Here is a 26,715-nt window from a genome sequence, read left to right as displayed (position 1 = left end):
ACTGAGGGATGGGGGCCGTAACACTTGCAGAGACCGGAAAAACAGCTGTTTAGCTCTGCCTACCCTCTCTGGCAGACCAACCACTGCTGGGTGATGGTCACCCAGTCCATAATAATACTATATACTGCAAATGCAAAGGCTGTCATCAGTGGGCCATAGGCTCAATCACCATTGCATTACCTCATTCGGCGATAGATAGTGACTAAACAGACATTTGTTTACATGAAAATCCTCAGAATTATTACTTTAACTTACAAATGTGTACAGCTGCGTTGGCCTTAGTAATGCATGTTGCCACTTAATTTTAGAGCCACCAATTTTTTGGTGCTTAAGGAAGATGACACATTCTTTATCCCACCTACAAAGCTGTGATTTGATTGGTTGTATTTCCACTAAGGGATAGTCAGCTATGATCAAAACAACAAACCTAACCCAAACCTGGAAAGTAATTCAAAGGCTATGAATTTTAAGGTTACTTTAAGGTTCTTTAAGGAAACTTTTTTTAATACCTGGATACTTACTTTGCTCTTTTCCTCTGTGACTTGTGATAAAATAGCATGCAACAGCAGAGCAAGCATTTCAGTATGCATTTTTGTCTTCTGCTTTACTTTTCCACTGTGCTGGAACTACAGTCTCAAAACCTGCTAAGAAGTATTGTATTAAAGACGACATCAGTAGCTGAGATAAATGCAAGCAATAAAAAAGGAACAGGGAGGCAGACAGACACAAAGAAAGGGAGACAGACGGACAATGAATGACGTGAAGGAGTGAAGGAGAGTTGAAGGAGAATAACAAGACAGTGAGACGCCCGGGAGTTCAAACTGCTTTTATGTTCTGTTTTATAGTAGTCCTTGTCACTCGCTCTCTGTTTAACTCTCGCTCACAAAAACATTCACACACTCTTACACACTTACACACAAACACAAACACACACACACACACACACACACACACACACACACACACACACACACACACAGAAACCCCACATCTTTTGAATAATAAAAAGCGGCACAATGCAAACCAAGTCAATAAAATTTTTGGTGAATATGCAGACACAAATATAATGTACACACAGGCATCTGCACATCACACACACACACACACACACAATTTCAATTGTATTACAATAAATTCAACTCTATTAAATTAAATTTTCATCCCAATGAATTTACCTTAAACACACGCTGATACACACGCCGCGCTGACCCATATTAAAGAGTGTGTAAGCAGTCCATCAGAGACAATGAGTGTCTGCAGCACAGACGTATATCTCTTCTGTCTTTGTTTACAGATAGCAGGGGGTCAGGGAAGGACGAGGAAAGGGGGTGCGCAACAATAGTCCCAGCAATAACAGTAACACACACATGTATGCACGTACACACAAGAGCCCCCATGCCAGTGTGTGCAGACCCCTAACAGCCTATAGCGCTGGCTTTGATAGCAGCTAATTGGCATCCCACATCACAAATAAAGATAAGAGCTGCACCCGTCCCTCCTCCGACAGCCGAAGCTCAGAGAGGAAGCAGCTCTTAAAAATGCATTCAAGGCTGTATTTTTCTCCAACTCTGCTTTTCCAAGATTCAAAACGCCCCTGAGCCGAAATCTGGTGCTCAAATATTAATGGCTACATTAAATATAAGGCATATATTAATCTGTGTGGGGGAGTCAAGAAAGAGAGCACTGAATATGAGTTATATTACCAAGAACGTCTCCTCTTAGACACTTTGATAAACAAGATACTGTATATGTTAGAAGAGCAAATACACTTAATGCATATAAACCGACTAATATCTCCACAATAGAGACATCAGAGCTCATTTTTATCCACCTCTGAGCATATAAGCCTTCAGATCCCTCAGTTGCTGCCCCAGTTCTTTATTTCAATCAAAAAATGATCACACTGAAGCACGTTACACAATGAAGACAGATTTGAGTACAGCTTAAACGTGCCATGCTCTCTCTCTCTCTCTCTCCAATGTCTCTCTCTCTATCCTCCCCTTTTTCTTTGTCAGCCTCGCTGCACAGACTCTCAATGCTCATTTGCAATCGCCCTTTTATGAGGCGCTGTGCGCTGCTCTGGACTCAGAGTCAGCCAGTGCATGTGTGTGTATGTGTGTGTGTGTGTGTGTTGGGGAGAGAGAGAGAGAGGGTGAAGGGGGAGGGGTGATGCTGAAGAATCCTAACCTCCTCCTTCCATTTCCATCTCTCTTTTGCTCTCTGGCGCTCCATCCTTCACTCTCACGCTCAGCCACTCTCCCCTTTTATTCTCCTTTCCTCATCACCTCAGCGAAGGACGGCAGTATCTACAATTGTGTGTAAATGTGTGTCAGTGTGTGTGTGTGTGTGTGTGTGTGTGTGTGTGTGTGTGTGTGTGTGTGTGTAGGCCTGAGGCAAATTGGCTAGCATTGCATCGTTGGTCAATCTTTAGCGGTGGTCTAGCTGGGTCTGACACTGCCACCTCCCATTATATGGCAGAAACTAGCTCTTAGTCAATGCATATCTCCTTCATCTCCTCCCATAGCCTCCTCTTTCCTTTCCTTGTCCTCACCCTCATTTCCTCTCCTTACATAGACTCTTCTTTTCTTTCCTTTTCTTATCCCTCCTTTCTCCTACTTTCATTAACTCTTTTGTCCTTTTCCTTCCTACCCTCTTATAGCTTCTTCTTACCTTTTCGTATCCCTCTTTTCCTCTCCTCCCATAGCCTCTTTTTGTCTTTCTTTTCCTCTCTTCTTTTCTTATCCCTTCTTTCAGATCCTCTTCTTTCCTTTCCTTCTCGTATCCCTTCTTTCCTCTCTTCTCTCAGCGTCTTCCTTCCTTCTTATCCTTTGTCTCTTTCCTTTCCTCTACTTTCCTCTACTAGCCTTCCCACTTCTCTCCTCTCTTCCCCTCTCCTCCCACAAGCTGACCTCTGGTAAATGCTCAATCGCAGATGATGTTCCTCCCATCCTGCCAGCGATGCACAGCATACTAAGCATGTACATTATATAATGGACTGTATGTCGGCCTTAAAACGCTCACAACACAACAGTTACATGAGTTTATGTGGGTGTTTAGCTCACTCTGCCTCTTCATTTTCCCGTTCTCCCTCTCCACTCACACATATGAGCTGGTGATTTAACCACAGCCTCCTGCACTTATCTCTACCTTTAGGGAGAAAAAGCTGAGAACAAAGGAGGAGACGATAGAGGGAGGATATAAAAGAGACGCGGACAGAGTAAGGGGTCAAAAGGGTGTGCGGTGAGAAGATGAGTGAATGAGCGGCGGCATAAAAGAGGGGCATGGAGCGAACAGGGGGTGGAGAGAGGGGTGTGTCGAGAGTGGGCGAAAGGTTGAGACACATTGAAAGAGAATGAGAGAGGAGAAAAAGAATAATCACCAGTGAGTTTTTTTTTAGAGAAGGCCCTGTTCAGTGAGCAGAACTAAAATGAGCTGAGTACTTTGGACACAGATGTCTGCGTACAATGACTTTGTGATCTCTCGCTTTCTTCTCTCCTTCCTCTCAGACCCTTCGACTCTTTCACCATCTCTCTCTGAGGGACTTATTGGAGCTGAAGTTGCGGAAAAAGCAACTTTATTTAAAGACTGTCGCTCTAAATGTCTAGACCTCTCCTTCAATGTCTGCCCTCTGGAGACTGCAGAGTAGTCTGATATTTGATTAGGATGACGCTGATTTATGATGGCAAGTGGCAGAAGCAATACAAGACTTCCGGGAATCAATTGATTAGTTTGGACTTGAAATACTTCAATCAAAAAATGTAATATTAACACTTTATTCACACATTAACTGAATTTATGCCTTCATATAAGCATCAAAAAGACCATTTCTTCTATATTAATAAGCATTCTGTTTAGATGGAAGTGTATTCTAATATATCAACTTAATTTAAGGAGTACGGGGGTGGAAATTGAGGTTTGAGTTTAGTTCAGATGAAGCAGAGAAAACAAACAGGTGGCAAAGAGCTAAAACAGCAAACCAAAGCACTCAACAATTAGCAGAATTAAAAACAGCACTACATCAAAATGTGTAGTCGCTGTCTGAAAGCTGGAGTAAAATTATGTGTCTGCTCTCACTGTGATCGGATAAATCCATTAGTGAGCTCTTATTTCATTATTGATACTCTTTTACTTGAACAACTACTTTCCTGTGGTTTGAAAGTGAGAGAGTTAGTGAGTGTCTCTCGCCAGGTGGTAAGGTCAGGGGTTAGAAGGCCCTACTAAGAAAAGGCAGACTCGGGTATATCATTTAAAAGGCGTAATTTACCTTAACTTTGTCCAAACGCATTGACCTCAGTGTCTTAGTTCAAGTCGTCACCTCTCTTGACCTCAGCTTCCTGTACGATACTTGACCTCTGACCTTTCGCTGAGAGGCGAGATCAATAAGCATTAGGCAATTTACTTGAAGGGAACACACAGTCAAAATAAGAGCCCCAATGAAAGGTAGAGGACATGTAATTTAAGAGGTGGACGGTGTAGTTTACAACCCTCACATGTAGGAACGTCAATGCTTTGGTGTCCGACCCACTCCTGAGATTAAGGAGAGTACAGTCTTTTCATCCATCCATCCATTTGTTCATCCAATCCACCTAATTGATAACACTGAACAGTACCCAACTGTGTGTTGCCATGAGAATAAGAGGCTGTGTTTCCCTGGCAACTATTCTTCAAAGGCCCCCGCCTCTCTTCTGTCTGCACTCTCTCCTGATAAGAGTCGATGATGCAAGGGCGGCAGCAGTTGTGTTAATAGTTTCACCAGTCAGCGGGTACGACAAAGCTGTAGTGATAGATGCCAAATAAATGAGATAAGCTTTAAACTTTAAGCTTAGTCCAATATTGAAATGTGGAAAAAATAAATAGCAACTTCCAGGTTTACAGATTAGCCGAATTAGCTTTAGGAAAAGTAGTACTAATCATTTTGGATTAAAGCTATGCATCTTTTGATTCTTAATGTGATTAAAACTGAGTTTAACTGCTGTAAACATAATTGCTTAAAGCATGGGAGTCTTACAGTGTCTACAATACATTTTCCTTATGACAGAAACAAATCATAGACTAAATAACATGAAAGGGTTAGCTTATAACAAACCCACAGAAAATTACCACCTGACTCAGCAGACTCTTTGCGCTTCTGAGCTCTTTAGCTTGTTTTAGCCCAGTTTTCGTGCCACCAAAGAGACTGAACTGTTGTTTTGGTTTATTTTTATTGTTTTGTTCATTCTTACCACTCTCTAATAGTGTAGTTTTCAATGCAAATGCTTTGACATGAACAGAACTTCCAATGGCTGCTAATGTTGCTCTGTATGTGCTACATGTGTGACTAGGGAACTGTAAGCTAACATGCCCACTTTATGGATAATCTGCTAGTGTTGTGGCCAAAGCTTGTTTCTGCTGTTCTAAAGTGGGCATACAATTAATGAAAAAGTTATTGAAGGTATAAGATTTAGTCATATAACATGTTTAGATGAAGTAGCATGTTAAGGTGTATAAAGACATCCCTGCAAAGCTAGCTAGCTAAAATATCCTGACCTACAAGGCTAGTGAAGACAAGCTAGCACAAAAATGATTGCTCTATTATTGTTTCAGCCTTTGTGGCTATTTTATGGTTTTCTTTGCCCTTGCTACTCCAAGCTTCTTCAATCCCAAAATAAGTCTTAGACAGTCTTGCTTTTCCTGACATTGTAGATAAACTAGCCTGTTAATATATGTATAAAAATGCTAGCTAGCTAGCTAAAATATCCTGACCTACAAGGCTAGTGAACACAAGCTAGCACCTAATTTTTTAGTCTTCTTTTGTTTCAACCGCCCAAAAAAGGGCCTGAGACATTTTTGCTTTTCCTGACATAGATAAAATGTTAAAATATGTATCAAAATGTCTCCCTTCAAAGCTAGCTTGCTAAAATATCCTTACCAAGGCTAGTGAAGGCAAGCTAGCACAAAATGTTTCCTCTTTTATCATTTCAGCCTTTGTGGCTGTTTCATGGTTTTCTTTGCCCTTACTATTCCATGCTTCTTCAATCCAAAAACAAGTCTTACACATTCTTGCTTTTCCCGACATTGTACGGTATGTGATGTTGAATTTTATGTTAATTTCCCTCTCTACGTGTCTATCTGTCTTTCTCCTTGTCAGGTGGTGGGTGCTGATGCTGTAACCACTGTGTGGAGCTGACAAGCCCTGGTTGATGCAGTGAAGTGTTACAGAGGGATAAACACAAGCGAAGGTAGGAATGAAAAATGAGGAGTGGAAAAATGTAGAGAAAAACAAGAAAAAAAAGCTCAAAATAAGGACACGGCAGAGAAACACCATATGGGCGGGATGGAGAGGGGGGAAACGGACGGACAGTTCAGGGTAAAAAGAAACGTTGATGGGCAGAGAGGAAGGATGATAGCTGGGAGAGTATTTGCATCCGCTGTATACAGTACAGCTGCTGAATGGGTTTGATTCACAGGCCACTGAATACCCAGTCAGCCAGTGTGCGACAGAAAGAGAGATCATTGCAGTACGATGCAGAGAGAAAGACACACAGATGGAGAAAGGGGGTTCAGATGGTATTATTGGTGAGTTAATAGGTTAGACTTGGCAGAGTCGAGCAGAGCTGTTTCTGTGCTCACTAAATCCACACAGATGAAGCTCCTGGGCTGTAACAGGAGGAATCTTTCAGTGGGAGCTGAAAGGAAGCTGGGAGGCCTCGCTTTGCTGCTTGGCTTCCAGTCTTGACCAGGTTTGCTTTTCAGACGCCATGTGGGAGCCGAGTCGTGTCTTTATTAAGAGTCAAGGAGCCCCTCGGTTTGGTTTCTCTTGCCGGACTACAGATGAGAGCTGTGTGCTGCACAGTTGCATAAGAGAAGCACTTTGCTCCACTTTCACACTGGCTGACTGCAAACATTGTGTGTGTGTTTGCGTGTAAGGGAAACTGAAACCAGTAGCCACCAAACACACTTCCTAATTCACTGAATGCCATGTCTTAATGTTCAGCAGTATGCCTATGACACATCCAATGGCTTTTTGTAATGTACATTATGTACAGCAGTTTAAAAGTAAACGTGCGTTTGCTCCATTCCCATTCTGCCACTTAGATTTGTTTTCACCTAAGGGCCACCAGTGAGACTGAATGGCACCGTGACAGAGATGAGCTGTGACAAGACAAGGCCGAAGGATCCGGGAGAGTGCTGCAGAGTGGTGAAATAGAGAAGTGAGGCAGAGAAGAGAGCCAGAGGGGATATTTTTTGAGGAACCCATTCTGACGTCAGAACCGAATAGAAAGAAAGAGTTTTTTTCTAATTTCCTATTGTAAAGATAAAGACCCACATAAGGAGGGCAGTGCCAGAGGAAAAAGACAGCAATGTGAATAACATCAACATATCTTATGTTCTTTATACCAACATCCTCACGCAGAGGGGTGTCTTCTTCTACACACCGCTTAAAAGAAAACAAAGAGTAGCATGTAGAGCGCTGATCAAATACAGAAAACCACAGGGCCTTTAAATAGATGTCTGAAAAAGAGAAGTGTGAAGTGGACAGAGATACGCAGAGAGAGGCAGAGGGAGAAAGAGCGAGAGCAGAAGTTTACATCAGAAAAACAGACCAGTGCCGCGGGGAACTGCAGCCATCGCCCTGAGCCGTGCTAACCTGGGATTTACTCACAGCAACGATTTAACAAAGCAGGGAGGACGAAGACAAGAGGAAGACAGAGAAACTAAACGCTTCAGAACAAGGAAGAGGCGTATACTCGTAGGAAAAGAGGGTAAGACGAGAGGTGTGAGAAGCTGTGGGTTCACTTCTAGATTGTTCTAAGGTGTGAAGGTGAATTTAAAGATTAATGCATCAGATCACTGTTGTAAGCGACTGTCCCAGTGTGTGAGCAAAGTGGCTGCGTTTTTTTCCACATCTTCTGCTGAGACGAGCAGACGATATCACCAGGCCAACAGTATCCTGGCAACCATCAGCCGAGCGCTGCTCTCTGGATGGACCACATGCTGCTCCAGACTCGTGTATGTGTGTTATCGTGTGTGTGTTTGTGGCCGGCGTGCGGCTACCTCAAACACACCCACACACACTCACCTATTTTACATGTCAGAAAGCTTTCATTGCTTTATACGAGGCTGCGATCTGAAACTCAGCTTGACTTCGTCTTTGCAATCACCTTGTCAGGCTGAAGCTATGAATCTGTTATTCATTTATTCATAGCGTCCTGCTATCTTGGAGCAGGTGGTCTAAAAGTCAAGAGGAGACAGGAGGCGTTTTACACGTTTGGGCTGATGCTCACAGGTTCCAGCAGTGACTCAGCAAAAAGCTCTCTTCCTCAGCCTCCCTGTAGATGTTGTAGGCAGAGTAAACATACGATACTGTAGAAAAAGAACTCATCAGGGAGAGAAATCGCTGTATCGTGTAATTCCATCCCTCTCTTTTTGTACCTGAGTGCTGCATTGCAACACCCGTTCTTGCTGAGTAACAGTAAAAACAACGGGCCTGTTTTTTTGCAGCACGGTGGCATCTCATAAACATGCTAATGCCGGCCATAAATTAGTCTTGCAGGGGAGAAACTGATCGGCCTCCGCTGCGTGCTAACATAGCACATAAACACAGAGGGTACGGCAGAGGAAGTGAAACTTGGCAGCTGCAGACATTCTGCTACCAAAGTCCCTCTATGATCGAGAAGAGGCTTTCATACTTGCACAGCTGAGAATCATTTTTGAATGATTCCACTGGGTTTTTGTATTTAAGTGTCTTTTTTATGCTACATATACACTGTCCACATGTGGCCTCTCAATGCCCTCCCTCCATGATCCCTTAAATTTCCTCTTTAAGTTGCTGTAAGGTTTTTATTTCACGCTCTCTGACAATGTGACATCTATATATTTTGAATGCGATTGTTCCAGCTCTAATAGAAGCTATACGGTGTCTACAATGAGAGAAATATTCAAACCTTAGACCCATCAGTTAAATTTAATAAATCTAGATTTTCTTATGCATAACATATTTGGTATCTTTGTGAACTTTCTGAGTACAAAATTTAAACAAAGTTCTGTCAGTTTAAGCTAGCTGTAGCGTGGGTCAATACTAAGAATAAACTACTGAGTCCTGTATGGATAGCATCATTAAGAGCCAGACAATAAATAGATCCATCTCATGTTACGTAATTCCCAGCATATGATCCTGTTAATGCACACAGCCCTTACTCCTCTGCTGCTGTTGTGTTCATATATGAATGATAACCTTCTTCCCCTCACACACACACACACTGTGTTGGCAAAATATCCCAGTAATTTACCACTTAACGCTGTCCTGATACGTTTTAACATACTTCTGATTCAGCCATTAGAGAAGAGTAGAATGAAAGGAGCCTTGGTATCGGATAAAACCCCAGTTGTGTGGTTTAACCCTGTTTTGTTTTGGCTCCACAGCGATTAATGTTAGAGAGGCGGTACCACTATCATGGTCTTACAGTATGTTCTAAAACACCTGACATATGTTGTTTAGTCTGGTGCTGCATATGAACATACACACGTGGCTGTCTGACCTACAGCATAATCTCATAAAGCCTGCATCATTGGCTTCATAAAGCGCTGGCATCTGGCCTTTGGGTATGAAGTCTAAAGAGCTTGTCATAAAGTATCCATGGACTGCTGTACATGAAGGGCATTAGGAGAAAGTAGCCTGTGCATTGCAGCCTTTTATTAGGTTACTATAGTAATGTAAATGGATTATAACCACTGCTCAGCTATAGTGACTCCCAATGAGTGAGCTAAATGATTCACTACTGGATTTAGGCCTCGGTCTAATCGAATACAGCAGGCGCAGTGTACGGGATGCAAACTGTGATCAGTGTCATTTATGAGGGGGATGTCGGACTTTGCTTTGGACGTATTGCTTAGACAGAAGGATGGAGGAGGAGAGGAAGAACACGGGTAATTAGAAATGTGCAGATGGGTAAAAAAATATAAAACGCTCTCAACCTGCTGTGTTCTCCATGTGCATGCTGTGTGTTTTCATGCAGGTTGCCAGGTTCTGCGTACTGTATGTATTTTGTCGTTTCCTCCTGTCCAGGTCGCCAGCCATGGGGAACCTCATTAAGGTCCTTGGCAAGGATTTAGAGAACTGTCCACATTTTTTCCTGGACTTTGAAAGTAAGTGAGCGCCGGGGTGTGTGCACGTGTCTGTGTGCTTGAAATGTGAGTGCACATGTGTGGAGCAAAGGTCGCCGGGTGGGGTCAGGGGGGAGGTACTGTATGTTTGGATTTGAGCTGCTGAGTTGTTGGTGGTGTGATGGAGTGTTGTTGTGGGTGTGGTTTGTCATTATCAGACGCTCTCTAGTCCCACTCTCAGGGCTCTCTGATGCTAAAAGCTGTTCTGTTCAATGATGGTATAAACAGGGTGGGTATAAATAAATAGTGCGTAGGTTATGACAGTCAGGCAAACAAGCATCTGTATGAATCAAAACCAGCTACATTTTCAGAGTTCATTTGTGCTGATACATCTTATACAACACAGTCCTCAAATAACTTTTCAGTTTTAGCTGATATATTCTATAAAATCTATGCAATCTATTATTAATATTCTTGATAATGTGTTCAATTTTGTTCTGAATACTATTATACATGTTACATATTATATACAAATATGTACAATAGTGCTCAACCGATAACTAAATGTGCCACTATCACAGAGTTGTCATTAAAGGGTTAACATAAAACCATAAATGAGGCATTCAAATACAATGCTTATTTGGTAATTTTCTGTATTTGCTTCCTCTGCTATTTGTCCCTGTACTTTTTGGTACAAATGTAATCCCCTATATTTTTTTAAGACTTTTGCCAGAAATTGAGGAACAAATTCTTATATTTAAATATTCTTACATGGAATTCTGTGAATAGATATTAAGTGACACATAATGAGTTACTTCTCCTTTTTGAATCAAACTATCACTAACAGCACAGGAGTGGGATTAAAGAAGCTCTGTGTCCATGTTGCCATGCTTCACCCAGGACATTCTTCCACCATGCCATCCCTACAACCCCCTCTCACCCAGCCCCCCCCCCGCCGTGACACACTTCCACCTTCACACACATGCAACTCACACACACATACACACAAGTACAAGCGCACAACCCCGACACCCATCCCCTCATCACCCACAGACTTCTCCCCTCTTTCTGTTCCAGGGGGCTCATGGGAAACCTCCTGAAAGTGCTGGCTTGCGCCGAACTTGAGCATGGCCCAATAGTTTTCCTTGACTTTGAACGTGAGACCATCCGCTTCTTATTTTTTTGAGTTATCCCTTTCTCTTTGTTGCCTTTGCTTTGTTTTCCTCATTCCATCAATCTTAGCTGACCATCTTTACGTCCTTATTTAGCCCTTTTCCCCTCCTCCGCTCCTCTCCTCGCCCTCCTCTTTATCTTTTGATTTCTGCTCCAGGGACTGGCATTTGAAAGTCATTTGGCTTCTTTCTAAAGGGTCTTATTCACACACACCACATCTTATTAGAGGCAGACAGATGCACAATAGCATGGTGACGTGGTAACAAAATGACAACAATAATGCTTTGATCTCGGCTTCCGAGCTACAAAAACTGAGGAGAAGTAAACAGAGGATGCCAGTCCTGTGTGGGAGTCTGTTGCTCAGGGATGATGACGGCTAACAAAACGTCTATCGTCATCCCTCCACCTCTTCATCTCCTCATCCCCTATTGTGTGTCTGACTTATCTGTGTTTGTGTGTGTGTTTGCACTAAATAATGTGTGTAAAAGAAAGTGAAAGAAAGAGAGAATGATTGTGAAAGAGGCTGGAAATAAACCACCTCTGTCCCCCCTTTTCTCCCAGTCAGTATTTCTAAACCTTACAATGGGGAAATGTCCATCTTAACAAGTCATTTATTTTTATTCTCAGTGTCAAAATCTTCTGTAGTTTCTTAAAACAAGTAAAACATCATGCCGGCATGGTTAAGTCTAAAGCCACGTTCGGGGCTGTTTTTGTAGGGCTAAAGGCTAAAGGTCAACATGCTAACATGCGCACAGCAATTAAGCTAGCATGCTGATGTAGCAGATATACAGCAATGTTTACCATGCTACTCATTATAGTTTAGGTTCTTAGCATGCTTGCTAACATTTGCTTTTTAGCAACATAAAGCCATGCTGCTAGCTAAAAATCCAAACCAATAAGAGGGTTTTCCTTGAGACTTTTTATCATATAGCCTACCCTGAACTTGAAAGAAAATATCTTTGGCAACAAAAATGGTCACTATACGAGATTTAACGCTGATTATGGGAGTAAATAATTTGTTAAGATGGAGATATTTTGCAGTGTATCCCAACATTTTCTGCCCTTCCTCATCCACTCTTTCCCTTTAACGGCTGCTTCCTCCTCCTCCTTTAGTCTCTGTATATATGAAGTGGGAGAGCTCACTGCTGGCAAGAGACATCAGCTGTCAAACGAGTTGAATTTACCTTTCATTTATTATGCCTGTGATTCACTTTACTTCAAAAGCAAGTGGAATGAGTAATACTCGAGCATTACAGCTTCAGACACGTGCCCCCCCCCATCCCACCCCCCGTGCCATCTGTGAGCTCTCCTTCTCAACCCAGAGACACAGTCACCTCTGTCACACGGCTCAACGTTTGGTTTAAACTCCATACTGAGCTCTTATAAAGCGATTTATGGCTTAATGCTAATCATTATACCGTGTTAAAGACTTTGGAGGATACGGAGCAAATCTGATGACAAATAAAGTGTGGATGATTTCTAATTTGAGGTTTCCATCTCACAGTTAAACACACACTTGGAATTATCGGTTGGTCATCGTGCCCAAAAATACAATTAAAAATGTTCCCTAAATATGCTAAATGAAAGAAACCCAGGTTCCTTTAAGGACTTTTGGGACATTATTCACTTTCTTTCTATTTTCACGGTTTTAAAGACTTTTGAAGCAACAGACAGGAATCAGGTAGCTTAGCCCAGCATAGCATAAAAACTGGAAACAGCTTGGCTCTGTCCTAAGATCGCAAAACCAACCTTCAAGCACCTCTAAAGTTCCCACACGTGTTATATGTGATTTTTTAATCGATAACACAATGTCACTGCTCTTATTTTTTTTTTAAATCCAGTACTTAAACCTTCATAAAACCATTCAGGCACTGTAAGAGGAAAGAACCTTTGAAAATATAGCCTGCTACCTGGTTTCCCCTGCGTCTAGTCTTGTGCTAACCTAAGATACGCTAACTGTCTCTCAGCTCAAGGCTTTCTATTTAGCATAAATATTAAATGGTATCTATCTTCTCATGTTGTTTGGCAAGGAAGCAAACAATTCCTTTAATGCCATGAGCATATGCAATGCCCATTAAATTGCTAACTAGTACTGAAATATGTTTTTGTTATGGAGGAATGCAGGAGCTCATTAGCGAGAAGCCATCACTAAAATAGCCACGCTTGCTGTGCTTATTATGGCAGCCAGAGTGCACCTAGGTTAGCAAATATTCCATGATTACTATTTCTCTGCAGGGAGGTAATGCCTCAGGGTGCAAAAATAATCAGCGGTGCTACTTCATGTAAAAAGCTTGCTGGGCATACTGCTCCCCTCACTTTATACCTGAGTCACACCGAGCTGGGTAGCTTTAAAAACAGATAGCCAAACACAATGACTCAAGAGAACTTGTTCTAAATAGTGTCCCTCAAACACTTAATCCCTGCTGTATGCATGCAGCACGCCACATGGGCAAACAAAGCAGAACTGTGACTGGGAGGCGCCCTGCGGCAAAAACACTGAGTTTACAGTATGTGTGTGCTGCTCCGTGTTTATGTGTGAAAAACGCAGACAGAGAAAAAGCGAGCATGCCCAGAGGTTTGTCCTCCCTGCTGCTGCTTGTTTGTTTTAACATTTCTCACAATTAAACCTCAGGGGCGAAAAATAATGTCTCTATCCATTCATAGACACGGAGGGGGGAAAGAAAGTGAGAAAAAGATGGATACGACTATTACATCAATCTGATGGGACAATTACACCTATCCAGGGCAGTATAAATCTCCGCTGGATGAACAGTTCTTCAGATGATTACAGCTCAGGAGTTGGAAATGTCCAAGTGTTGCAATCCAGGCGCTTTTATGGCAGCTAGGGACCATCAAAATGTTAAACTATCAGTTGAAACATCCCCATCCAGTAATTCCCTGAAGTGAAACTAACGTGTCATCTTCCTGTCTCTATTGGGTGACCACACAAACCTCACTGTGTGACAGAGCGTGGCCAGCAGGTCTCTTGTTTTAATGCTATGGTGGGTAAATTGGATCATTCACTGGCCAGATTTTGACCTTAGATGAGAATTGCTGCAGTAGTTTTCACTGCAGTTACGTGAAGAGTCCTTAGTTATCTCAGGTTTTCATCTGGCCTGCTAGGATTTAACATTTTCAGCTCTTCCTTCATCACTAACCTCCTTCTCTCCTCTTCCCTCCCATCTTCCTGACCCTCTCCTCCATCTTTCCTTCCCTCTGTTTGTCCACCTCCCCTCAATATTTTCATCACTACCCGTACCTTACATCACATTTTCACTTCCCACTCCCCCCTCTCTCTCTCTCTCCCTGTCCTCCTCTTTCCCTCCTTCCCTCTATTTCTTTCCTTCCTTCCCTCCTAGATGCCCAGCCCACGGAGGCAGAGACAGCCGTGTGGAACCAGGTCAGCGCTGTGCTGGAGGAGGCTCATGGGATCCTCGCAGAGCTGCAGTCCTATAACGGCGCGGGCCAGGAGATACGAGAAGTGAGCACGAAGCAGTCGATAAGTGTTTAACATCGATGAACATTTGAGCCACAAAAAAATGGGACTCACGTGGAATTCAAGGTTGAAATTCTGACATGAAGTGAGCAGTAAATGTAGAGACAGAAATGTGTGAAAGCAGACATCTCATGCAGTATGTTCTTTTTGGTGGCAATGTTATGTTAAAGAGAAGCTGGTGTGCTGGTCTTGCGTGTGTTCAGGTGCAGCTTTAGCTCAGGGACACATGACTGCAAAGTTCCCTCTGCAGTGTGAAGGATTGCTGCTGATTGCTCAGCTGTTGGCGTTGCTCTTCCTGTTAACAAATAGTGCTGAATTGTTTCCTCTCCTTGCTTCCTAACCTTGAGGTGCTGTATGTTAACTCTTACACTTCACTTTATATTTCTTTAAGCTTGATCTTCCTTTTTTCTTTAAATACAAACACCTGCAGAGGATCTTTTTTAAGTCAGTGTTAAATCTTTCCTGCAGTGGAGCTGTGAGGCAGATTATGGCACCAGCATTTGAATGTGGATTTTATTATCAGAGGAGCATTAAAGGATAAGCCTGGACATATTGTATATTTTACTAATGTCAATAAATCAAATTAAAAAACCTAAATCCAAATTGATTTGATCTAACAACCATTTCCTGTAGAGCCATTAAATAGCATGTGTGACATTCTGTGACATCAGGCTTCATTGTTGGTCAGAAGCATTAACATTAAAGAGTATGATTAATATACTTGAGCAATACTTAACAAATGCATGACCCACAATGATATAATGCTGTACATGAGTTTATGCAGGAAGTATCAGGAATTCCTTTATAGATCGCCAGCTAAGGAATGAGCTTTTACAGTTACTTCATACAGTTTTTGATATACATCGTAATAGTTGGATTTCAGTCACATTTAGTTTATTTAAGAAGCTGTTTCTGTAGGTTCAAATGTCTGTTCACAGACAGCATGGATTGGGGACAAAAGTGTTTTCAATTAATGTGTGAAGTAACTGTGAATTAACATTCCTTAACATCACAGAATCTTGAAAATTTGTTAACGGTAAGCCACATGAATTCATTGATACATCCTGCATTAATTTGTGCATTAAATCAACATGAGTCATGCATTAAGTTAGTTGAGTTATTGTTACAGGGTAATGGTTTAGCTCACCTGGTAGAGCAGGTGCCCCATTTACAGAGGCGCCAGTCCTAGTCACACTGATCGCAGGTTCGACTTCCGATCTACCGATCCATTTGGTGCATGTCATTCCCCACTCTGTACTCCTGACATTTCCTGTCTCTCTATAGCTGTCCTATCTAGTAAAGGCAAAACACACAAAAAAGAAGTTATTGTTACCCACAAAAACTGTTAAGGATATATAAATAAGTCGCACCAGAGCACTGGGCGACTTTATATGTACCTTCAGTACAATTAACATGGCAGTTGATGTAAAGTAATATTTGCTAAACTTGCAGGGCCCAGCTGCTTTACAAATATACCCTTTTAAAAAAATGAAACTATATATTTGATCACATCTCAAATAGGCACAGATGAGCGTAGGGGCTCAGAAGTTTGGAAGTATTGAAAGACAACCTAACGCATTGTTAACTTTAGTCTTTTCATGGGATTTACTAGAAAAAAATATATAATAACACAAACTTTATCCTTAAACGAAAATGCCTGTTAGAGCTGACTGTTTTGACACTATCTAATCATGTATTACAATAACCAAATAAGATAACCCATCGATATGTATTAAAGAGGATATTAAAGGTCATGTCAATAAAAGTAAATGAGGTTTTGGTAAATGACATTAGATACACAGTCTTTATTGCTGAACTGGAATCACTATAATCATGAAAATAATATCAAATAAAGTGAAAATGTTATACCAAAGTGAAACATTGCTTAAAGGAAGCGAGGACAGAAGAGGCGATGAGGTTTTAAAATCATTTTTAGAAAGTAACATCTGTGCTTCTGCCTGTGTTCTCTGCCCACAGGCCATCCAGAACCCAGGCGACCTCGCTCTGCAGGAGAAGGCCTGGAACGCAGTCTGCCCCCTGGTGGCCAAACTGAAGCGCTTCTACGAGTTTTCCCTCCGACTGGGTGAGCATGATTATTACGTTTAGCCTGCAGAGTAAAATAAGGAGATGTTACACACACTCTGGTGGCAACATTGGAGGTCAAATAGGAGCTGTCAGTCAGCCAATTGTCAAAGAAGTTATGCCTTGAATATGGTAAACAAACGTACAGCAACTCACCTTAGTAGGTGAAAGTTTTCTATCAGAGGAAGTAAGGTACTAGATGAGGTTTATGGTGCACATAGACAGAGGAGGATGTCTGTCTTTGGTTTCTGTTTTCTATTTGTGACAGAAAAAGTGCAGTGCACTGAAGTGTTCACGTGCTCCACACTGGTCTCACATACTCCGGCATGAAAACACAAGCTTTTTGACAGCTATTCAACAGTAACAGGATGTAAGAGGTGTGAAGAGTGTTATATGTGACAGACAGTTAACATTTAAGCATTGTGACCCCGACATGAACAGTAAAGACAGATATTTTAACCCAACACAGTTGGTCACATATATTTTTCATCGAGCTTTAAATAAGAGGCAGACTCGTTGAAGGGAGACTGTAATCATCACTCTCAGTGGGGAGAAGCTCATCTTGTTCTCTGCTGCTTCACAGCTCCACTTCATGTACCACCAGCCTGATTTTACATGCAATTTCAGTCCGGCACAATTTTTCAACACACACACACACACACACACACACACACACACTATGATGTCCTCTCAGCCATCTCTGCAGCATCCTGACCTAGCAGGCAGGCAGCCGTTGCTACGGAAACAGTGGTACATGCTCGTCCAGTACAGAGAGAGGAGAGAGAGAGAGAGAGAAGTATGAGCAGAGATATAGAGTTTGGCTGCCGCCTCTGCTCTGCCTTCCAATAATACTTCGATCATCATGGACATCGTGTTCTCAGCTTACCATAGAAAGAGGGCTGACTAATAATTAATGATAATGTATCAACGCTAATGTATCCAGGAGTACAACAGATATCTGGTAGACTTTGCCTTCCCGTCCTCGTTAAGAAGAGAAGTGATCAAATCTTAATGACTAGGGGAGTGCAAATTACACCGCCCCTTGTGTTTTTTTTCTCCTAGTACCAGCTCTTTTCTTATTAATGTGTTTGATCAAACGGGGCAATAAGAGGTTAAGAGGCCCCGTGTTCAGTAAACAAACAGCTGCAGTGTCTCTCAATCCAATCTGTCACTAGAAACCCTCGGGAATCAGTGCTCAAGATGCTCTGTGCTAACAGCAGGAGGGAGAGCGGGGCTCTGGCCAGGCCCTTTAGATGAAACACTTCTCTGCTGTATTTATAGAAGGCCCTTATGCATATTTAATGCAGAGGAAGGGATGAGGCCTCAAGGGACACTGCTTCTGAGGCATTACTACATATAGACTCTGAGGTCCAGCTCTGGTGTCTGATTAGTGAGAGGCAGCAAAGTGCTGAAAAGGCTTAGGTTCAATAGCAGACGTGAGACTAATGTATGGTCACTGATACAGACTCCTAAAGGAGGCTCAGACTGTAAGATCTCTAATAGAGTATCACATACAGTACATGTTCATTGGGTCTTGTAGGGGTGAATTTACTGTCAATGCCAGTGGTCATAGAGAGCATAAGGAGAGCTGTTGATCTGCTGAACCTTAGAAAAGGTCAGAATTACTTTCCAGGCCTAGATCAGTGTGTCATATAAAGGCTTCAAAGTCATCAGCCGTGCTCCAGGCTCTGTGATTCTGAGTATTGCACTTCATAATGAGAGATAGAGAGAGATAGAGAGAGAGAGAGAGAGTTACACATAAAGAGAAAGAAAGACTTTGAAAGAGCTTCATAAAATCACCTTTTTTCATTCAAGTCTTCTCTAACAAGTCTTCTGAACATAACATAAGACTAATTGCCTAAAGCCATGCTAGTGGCTCTGTGAGGCCAAGTAGTGCTTTGATGATAATGCTAATGTTAGCGTGCATACAAGAAGTAATGTAGCATGTTTACAATGTTTACCATGTTCAGAGTCTCACATTAGCATACTACACAGCATACGTAGCTTGCTTACACTTGCTAATTAGCACTAAACACAAACACAGTGCAGCTGAGGTGGATGGGAATGTCATTAGTTTTCTAGGTTATTTTTCAGTCATTATGTAAGTATTGCACAGATTGAAGTTTTTACCTGATGATAGGTAAATATAAAAAATAAACTCCTAGCGATTTTATAAATCAAAGTCTGTTTGCAGGTCTTGGTATTACTGTACTATCAGTAGAAAGGATCATAAAGCCTTTTGGTGCTCCAGAGGGAGCTGTAATTGCCTCAAGTGATGTCACTTAAGTCACCATCAGTTAAGGCCAAACACTAAAAATTTGGGGGAAAAAATGAAATCTTACCAGGTCTCTGTAGTCCGCTCCTCATATTTCCTTGTGCCTATATTAGCTGCTACTAGCATCTAACCACAGCTTGCACCCACATCTCTGACAGAACTGTTGGTTGTCGAGTTGCATTGTGGGGGATGTAGGCAAGAAGAATGCATGGAATAAAAACAGATAAAATCTCTGGTTTTGCTGCATCAATTTTGACCTTTTCGCTGTCAGTTCCAAGCCCAACCCTAATGAGACTGTAAGTTGAGTAGAGTGTTTTAAGATCAACAAAGTCATTAGAATTCGTCCTGATGGGATCATGAATGTTACCAAATTTCATGCCAATCCATAAAGTTTGAGTTGTTGACATATTTCGGTCTTGACCAAAGTGGTTGACTAATCGATTAACAGATCATGACTGCCAGCCCTGGAGCCGCGCTGCTAGCTCGGCTAAAAATATTCATACGGAAAAGAGCCACCACATTTAACGTTTAACAGACGTGTAGCTCCAAAGCCTGAGGGCGGTAATGGTACATTTATGGTCACATTAAATGTGAAATCCCAGCCAGAAGGGCCCTCTGTGAGGACATGAACCCTCTCCTCTGGGAGGTGATCCAAAGGTCTGTTGAACTGCCCGGGGCTGGATCATAAAGTACTTAAAAAGTGCTAGGTCCATTTCTTAAAGTGCACAGGTTTTCTGTGGTATCAAGTGAGGAAGTGACAGAAGTGGAGTTAAGTGATTTTATCTGTTTGAACCAGATTTTAATCCTGCTGCTGCTGCTGCATTTGTTTTCAAATCTGGCGACATGAACTTCACGTCACCTACAAAAAAATACAGCAGGGAAACTCAGCAGTATGACATGCAGATTCTAGCTTGTGCAATTATATACTGTATATATCTAATATATAAGTATGTTTGCAGAGAACGCCCTGCGCAGTCTGCTGGAGGCTCTGACCAGCCCGCCGTACGCTCCCATGCAGCACCTGGAGAGAGAGCAGGCCCTGGCCAAACAGTTTGCTGAGATCCTTCATTTCACGCTCAGCTTTGATGAACTAAAGGTGAAGAGAATTCATTCTTGCTTTCATTACAGCCCTCAGACACTGACCTTTAATGCACTGAAAAATCTATATCTAACAATAATTGCCTTTTGAAAAACCTAAATCACCTCTTCTCTTGTCACGTAGATGACAAATCCAGCCATTCAGAATGACTTCAGCTACTACAGGAGGACTATAAGCAGGAACAGGCTGAACAACCAGCAGGTGAGGCCTCTGAGACGTGATGTGTATGTGCTGCTTACATGATCAAATGTTCCTCCCAGGGGGCTCTACTTTCTCTCTTTAATTAATAATGGCTTAAATGGAGGTCTTCGTTTCCTCCTAACACAGACAACAGGCAATCATTTATTTGTTACACAAATTAGAGTCAGGATCGGCTTCATCATTACTGAATGACATGATTATTGGACTGGGTGCTGATTAATGCTTGTGTGATATCTGGTTTGTATCGACTCACAGCTGGAAGCAGAGAACGAGGTTAACAATGAGATGGCCAATCGGATGTCGCTGTTCTACGCTGAAGCGACACCAATGCTGAAGACTCTGAGCAACGCCACTACCAAGTTTGTTTCAGAGGTAGATATCTAACAAACAGATCCATATTTAAGTCTACTATATCAAGACTTGGTGAACACTAAGAGTGTGCACTTTCAGAACTGAACTGGAGTCCAGAATTAACTCTTGATTTAGGCATCCAAAAAATTAATCAAGGAAGCTTTTAAGTTACTTTTTCATCTAAGAAGATGACTTGGGAACTGAAGTCAGTGGTGGAGAAAGAATTTAGATGATTTATTGAAGTAAAATGGCAATACCAGCATGTGGAGTACACCATCCCATAATTGAAAAGATGTACGTATTTCCAGCAAAATGGAGTGCTATTTTAATATATGAAGTATACTTGATGCCAAAAAACATGAAGTGAGGAAAAAGTACAACATTTGCTTCTCAGTGTAGTAGAGTAAAAGTATAAAGCTCAGTTCTTTGGATTTGTCCTTAACTAAAGTACCTCATTAAATGTATTCATGTGGTTACAATCAAACACCGCCTAATTAAACAATATCACATGAGAGGGAGTGATGTTGTACTGAACCCTAACCCTTACCCAACTAGCTCCACAACTTAGCTGAAACTGGACTTTTGTTGCTAAGCAACCCAAACATTACCCTGCACTCTGTGTCTACAGGTTACCACAGATCAGCTGTTTTTTTATCTGTAGGTTTTAATCTATCAACCAGTAAAATACAAGTCTGCTGTGTGATTTAGAGGTACCAGCTTGATCAGTGCACACATACACGGTCTGCTGTAGCGTTAATTAACAGTATTCACAACAGCTGGCTGAGGTTGAGTGATACACAGAGTGAAAAGTCCCAGTGATGTTGTACTCTTTTTTTTATTGTACTCTGTACTTATTTTTGTATATATTTATTCGTAAGAAGCACTTTGTGACTTCTCTCAGAGATAAGTGCTATATAAATAAAATGTGCTTACTTACTCACTCTTTATCAGCAATCATGGCCTCTTATCCAATCAGAATACTTGGTTGGAACTAACTGTTGTATAAAGGTAAACAACCTGGGAGAGATTGTGCTTTATAGACAGCTACTGAAATATATGCACAATGCAAAGACAAACTTTAACTAAGTAAAACCCAACAATAACTATATACAGTACACTCTAATTAACTCCTCACCCATTCTTGGTCAATGTTTAGACATCATGTGCAAATAGAGCCACACGCAGACTTGTGCAAACAGTCTGTTATTAAAAAGATACAGATCACAGAACACGCTGTTTATATTATAACGTGAGAAACATTAATTTGTACTCTTCAAGCTAAAGAAAATCACAAGCAAATTAATAAAACCGTTTTTGAACTGTTACTGATATCAGGCTTGTTTGTCAGTTGTGGGTTTAGTAAATTGAAGCTCTTGTAGACTTCACCGCTGCTCCACCTCAAGTGCCCACGCTGGACCATTGCGTGAAAACTTCCCGCCTCTTCTTGCTTTCTCTGTCAAAACACAATCTTAAAGTGGAAGAAGCAGTAATTTTTAAACCTTACACACCAGTGCATCAAGACAGCCAGGCGTCTGAGGAATCCTTCGGAGACTCATGCAAAATGTAGACGACATGCTGGTCATGACTGCTCTTTAGCAAAGTAGCGTACAGTTCTCATACTTTCACTGAACTCTGAGGGTGTGCTTTGTCTCCACCCTGTGGTGGAACTTTTTCACAATCACTTTCACTTCAATTTAAAACATTCTGTCATCTATAGTCCGAGAGGGTTATTTTCCGTGCTCATTTGCCTTTTCCTGTGTCCTTCAGAATAAGACCTTGCCCATCGAGGACACCACAGACTGTCTGAGCACCATGGCCTGTGTGTGCCGCGTAATGCTGGAGACTCCGTGAGTGCTTCCCACACTTTCCCTTCTCTCTATCATCCCTTCCTAAATCCATCTTCTACTCTCCTTGTCCTTCCTTTCAAAGTTCAAAAGCCTAGATTTTAATTAACGGGCCCATTCAAAGTGAGCACAAAAGAGGTCTTCTCAAGTTTGAGTCACTAATTCAATAAACTGAATACGACTAATTCATAGAGGGAACCATCCAGAGAGTCCTTCATGCTCAATTTAAAGAGTTTAAACTTGTTTAATAGATGTCTTTATGTGAATGAAAAGTCATCAGCAGCTTAATAAAAGGCCAAAACCCAAAGTGCTTAACAGCAAAGTCATTGTCGATGTCCCTTACTGTCCTCTGATATTACATAACATTTTTCGAATGCTTTTTGTTGAAACTCCTTCCCTCCATGACTGTCTGTGTCTCAGGGAGTATCGCTGTCGGTTCACCAACACAGACACCATGCTGTTCTGCATGAGGGTGATGGTGGGAGTCATCATCCTCTATGACCACGTTCACCCTGTCGGGGCTTTTGCCAAGACCTCCAAAATCGATGTGAGTACACTAAAATAATCTGTACATCTCTGTGAGTCCTGCCTCCTGAGGACGTGCAGCAAAGTCTTGGGCTGGTATACTTTTGTACTCAATGTAACAACATTTTAAAGATCCCCTCCAGTGAAAATCAAGTGTTTAACCTTGTAAACATCTCCATGTGGTGTTTTTCATGTACTACAAGACATATCAGGGACAACATAAGCAGTCATCTCCATGGCTGGGCCTGTCTGCTTTTAAACTGCAGTGTACCAAGGACAGGCTGAACAACACGTTTTCAGATTGGCAGGTTTGAGACGTCACAAACCTTAGGAGCCAATCCCGTTAATGGGTGGGGTGACGCTATGCATATCATTATGTGCAACCTATGGCAACCACTTTGGCGGTGTGCAAGCCAGCTGTAACTGTTGTCGTAATTTTTGCAAACTCACTACTGACTACTAACATTAATATTACTTCTACTAATTACTACATTTCAAGCTAGCTAAGTTTCAACAAGTTGCCACAAAACAATGGCAGAGACATGTTTTGTTTTCGTGACGAAGGAGCTGTTGGAAATTTCCATAGTGGGCGGGAATTTTTAATGATGGAGAAGGAGGAGCATTTTCTATGTCTTAAAACATGACTAGAGCTGGTCTTTAAAGGGAGGGTTTAACAGTGTTGCGAGTTTGTGGGAGGCAGAGTACACATGCCTAAATACATAACATAGTGGTACACAAGTCTTTTAATAATTGTTTGGCCATTTTGCCGTTATTAGATAGGACAGCTGAAGAGAGACAGGAAATACAGGAAGAAGAGAGTGACATGTGGCAAAGAGCCGAGGGCGGGAGTCGAACTAGCGGGTACTACGTTGAGTTTTTAATCTGGTTAATGGGCAGTCATGTCCATAATGCAGTCAGTGCAGGATACCTGATGGATCAATACATGTTTTCTGCGTGGGAAAGGTTGAATAAGATCTGAACTGTCGAGTGACTACAGGTGGCAGAAAATAATGCCAATGGTCTAACTCCGTGGTTTGAGAGCTCACCCAAGATTTTTGCTCGAAATTCACATCCAATAATAAGCCAAATGAGTTAGAAACCACAGGTGTAACATATTTATATAGGTCTATCACAGTCAGTTGCTTTTGTAAATGTGTGTTTTTCAGTGTGTGTGTTGCTGCTGCAGCAGGAGATCAGGTGGGTCTGAGGCTGCTGACCTTCTCTAACACCCTGTGTTGTCTTTGTGCCCACAGATGAAGGGCTGCATCAAGGTGCTGAAAGAGCAGCCGTCCAACAGTGTGGAGGGACTTCTGAACGCACTGAGGTGTGTGTGTGTGTGTATGTGTGTGTTTCAGAGACAAACAGAGGCGTGACGCACATACTGATTTCAACACATCTCTCTTTGTCACCCTCTTTTTCAGGTACACGACACGGCATCTAAACGATGACAGCACCTCCAAACAAATCAGGGCCCTCCTGCAATGAAAAAGAGGAGAGAGGGAGGAGAGAGGGAGGAGAGAAGGAGTGCACTTGAAGGAGGAGGAAAATAGAGGAGGAAACAAACGCCAGTGGCTGATAAACCTGTTTGTTTACAACGAACAAAGAAATTCATCTCCAGGTGAACAGAAACCTGATGAGAATAAGAAGAGGAAAATAATTATATATATTGTCAGCTGTCCATCATTCTGTCTCTCATTTTGTAAAGTAAGAAAAGAGAAAAACGCCAGAAAAGAAAATATAGATATATATTAAAACAAGTGAAACACGAGCTGCAGATGAAAAATACGTAGGATTAAAGAGGAAGCTATATTGCAAAATTTAAGGTCAGAACCGACGCAAACTGAAAGTGTACAAAAAAAAGGGTTCATGTTCCAGCAGTAGTCTGACGAGTATTTTTGCACACACTTTGAAACAACGCCATCTCCTTTCCCCTCAAATCTGATCCCAGACTGAGACTTCCTGCTGCCCCCTCACACTTTAAAAGGGTTTAAGCGTGTCTCCTTCAGCTGCACTGATCTCCACCTACAGGTGATTTATTATGAAGCAATGTGATGGATCCACTCCGGAGATTTGCTTCTGCCTGTTTTAATTTCTCTTCTGCATCGGTGCAGCTGAAGGAAAGGAGGCGAGGACATGAGTGATCTTTTTAGGATACCTCCATTTTCGCCCTGATTTCTTCCTCATTGCTCATCACTCTCAGCCCTAATTCCCATCCATCCATGGGATCTGTAGTTTTTCCTTGGCACAAAAAGATTCCATCCCCATCGTGTGCCCCGACGCTGTAAATGTTTCAGCACAAAACATCTCGTGAGTTGTCTGGCTTTACTTGAACAATGTCGCTCACTCTCTCTATCTCTTCCTCCATGGTGCTAATGTGGTTTAGATATCACAGTACTAGCTTGTTAGATATCTTCAGACAATTGTTAAATCATCCCTTTTTTGCACTAATATGTTCAATCTCAAATTCTGAAAACAGCTTTCAGCTACTGTGTGATTTTATCAGTGCACAAACAGGGACGAATCGGATCCAAGAAAGGCTTTCTAGGAAACCACAGCACACTTACTCGTTCACCCAGTGCCAAAGCTGATTGGTTTTTGCTTTTATTACATCATCGTCACAGAAAAGAGGGGGTTTGAGGGAAATAAATCTTCTAGTTTAACATCGCTGATCATCATTTTAAGTACATATGAGTGTGAGGAAAAGCGAAGGACATTTAATGACTCACACAAGTCAAATTTACACACGTGCATTTAAGGGAGAGACCTGAGTGTTCCAGTGTAAATATGTGAAGCTTTTCTCGGCAGGCATCTACATGGTCAGCTTGGGTCCTCAAGGAAAAACACATCTACATACAACTAGAGGTCTTTCTTTTACTTGTTAAAGAGCTTAGTAACTGAATAAGTGGGATTTAAAAATAAAAGAAGATTCAAAAAGGAGATTAAAAAGAAGTGCTGTACTTTGGATGTCTATAGCCCTTAGTCTAACTTAATTTGATCTTATAATATATTTTCTATACAGGGGTATGTGCACAAGCATAGTCTGTATAAATATATAGATGGCATGTTGTAAAAGTTCTGACAGAAATGTGTAAATAAGGTGTTTTTATTCATTTTTAATTGTTCAGTGACGCTGAAATTGGGTATGTGTTGTCTCTCAGAATTACCATGCGTTTGGCTTGGACCATCGGACTTGCCGTAGTCATAGGTTTCAGAAATTCAGCTTCATTATGGCGAATGAACCAGAGGGCGGGGAGGGACGCTAAAGAGGGAGGGGTCGGGGCTGTCCATTTGCTTGTTATTTTGTACATTTTGTGCAACAATAAACTTGTCATTTATTACATTCAACCACTGATGTTGTGTCTCTGTAGAGCAGAGCGGCGGCTCATTATGCATTAAGGTTACTGTGAGTGCAACACTGATTCAAACTTTGTGTCGATATCTTAACCCACAATGATATTTAATGATGCTCTTCTGTTCTGTCACACAGCGCTACTACGTGCTAGTCTGAGCTGCTAATGGGCATCTTTCAACAGATCACAATTTCATCATTATCGCAACTTTTGCAGTATACACATCTTTAAGGTCT

At 41.8% G+C, this 26,715-nt stretch overlaps 1 protein-coding gene and 1 long non-coding RNA gene across 3 annotated transcripts in view; one reads left to right on the top strand and one right to left on the bottom strand.

Annotated features, from left to right (window-relative positions):
* Positions 1 to 2,889, bottom strand: part of LOC138608315 (uncharacterized) — a 35,123-nt gene extending 32,234 nt beyond the window's left edge. Inside the window, exon 1 of the long non-coding RNA XR_011309430.1 lies at positions 2,671 to 2,889. This is a non-coding gene — a long non-coding RNA (uncharacterized lncRNA). The remainder of the gene's footprint in view (positions 1 to 2,670) is intronic.
* Positions 1 to 26,474, top strand: part of fam49al (family with sequence similarity 49 member A, like) — a 35,097-nt gene extending 8,623 nt beyond the window's left edge. Inside the window, exons 2-12 of one of the 2 annotated variants that reach the window (XM_069680872.1) lie at positions 6,128 to 7,742; positions 11,161 to 11,240; positions 14,616 to 14,737; positions 16,730 to 16,835; positions 20,069 to 20,205; positions 20,332 to 20,409; positions 20,665 to 20,781; positions 22,528 to 22,607; positions 23,025 to 23,151; positions 24,383 to 24,453; positions 24,551 to 26,474. In XM_069680872.1, coding sequence (XP_069536973.1) covers positions 11,168 to 11,240; positions 14,616 to 14,737; positions 16,730 to 16,835; positions 20,069 to 20,205; positions 20,332 to 20,409; positions 20,665 to 20,781; positions 22,528 to 22,607; positions 23,025 to 23,151; positions 24,383 to 24,453; positions 24,551 to 24,614 — 975 coding nt within the window. In that variant the 5' untranslated portion in view covers positions 6,128 to 7,742; positions 11,161 to 11,167 and the 3' untranslated portion in view covers positions 24,615 to 26,474. Of the gene's footprint in view, positions 1 to 6,127; positions 7,743 to 10,045; positions 10,126 to 11,160; positions 11,241 to 14,615; positions 14,738 to 16,729; positions 16,836 to 20,068; positions 20,206 to 20,331; positions 20,410 to 20,664; positions 20,782 to 22,527; positions 22,608 to 23,024; positions 23,152 to 24,382; positions 24,454 to 24,550 lie in introns of both variants that reach the window. The other variant, XM_069680873.1, reaches the window with a different exon arrangement.
* The last annotated feature ends 241 nt before the right edge of the window (positions 26,475 to 26,715 follow it).

The sequence above is a fragment of the Semicossyphus pulcher genome, unplaced genomic scaffold (genome assembly GCF_022749685.1).
Source record: "Semicossyphus pulcher isolate SPU_LCO1_2020_fin unplaced genomic scaffold, fSemPul1.0.p SCAF_5, whole genome shotgun sequence".
Taxonomy (NCBI): Eukaryota; Metazoa; Chordata; class Actinopteri; order Labriformes; family Labridae; genus Semicossyphus; species Semicossyphus pulcher.
This window is presented reverse-complemented; position numbering and strand designations above follow the sequence as displayed.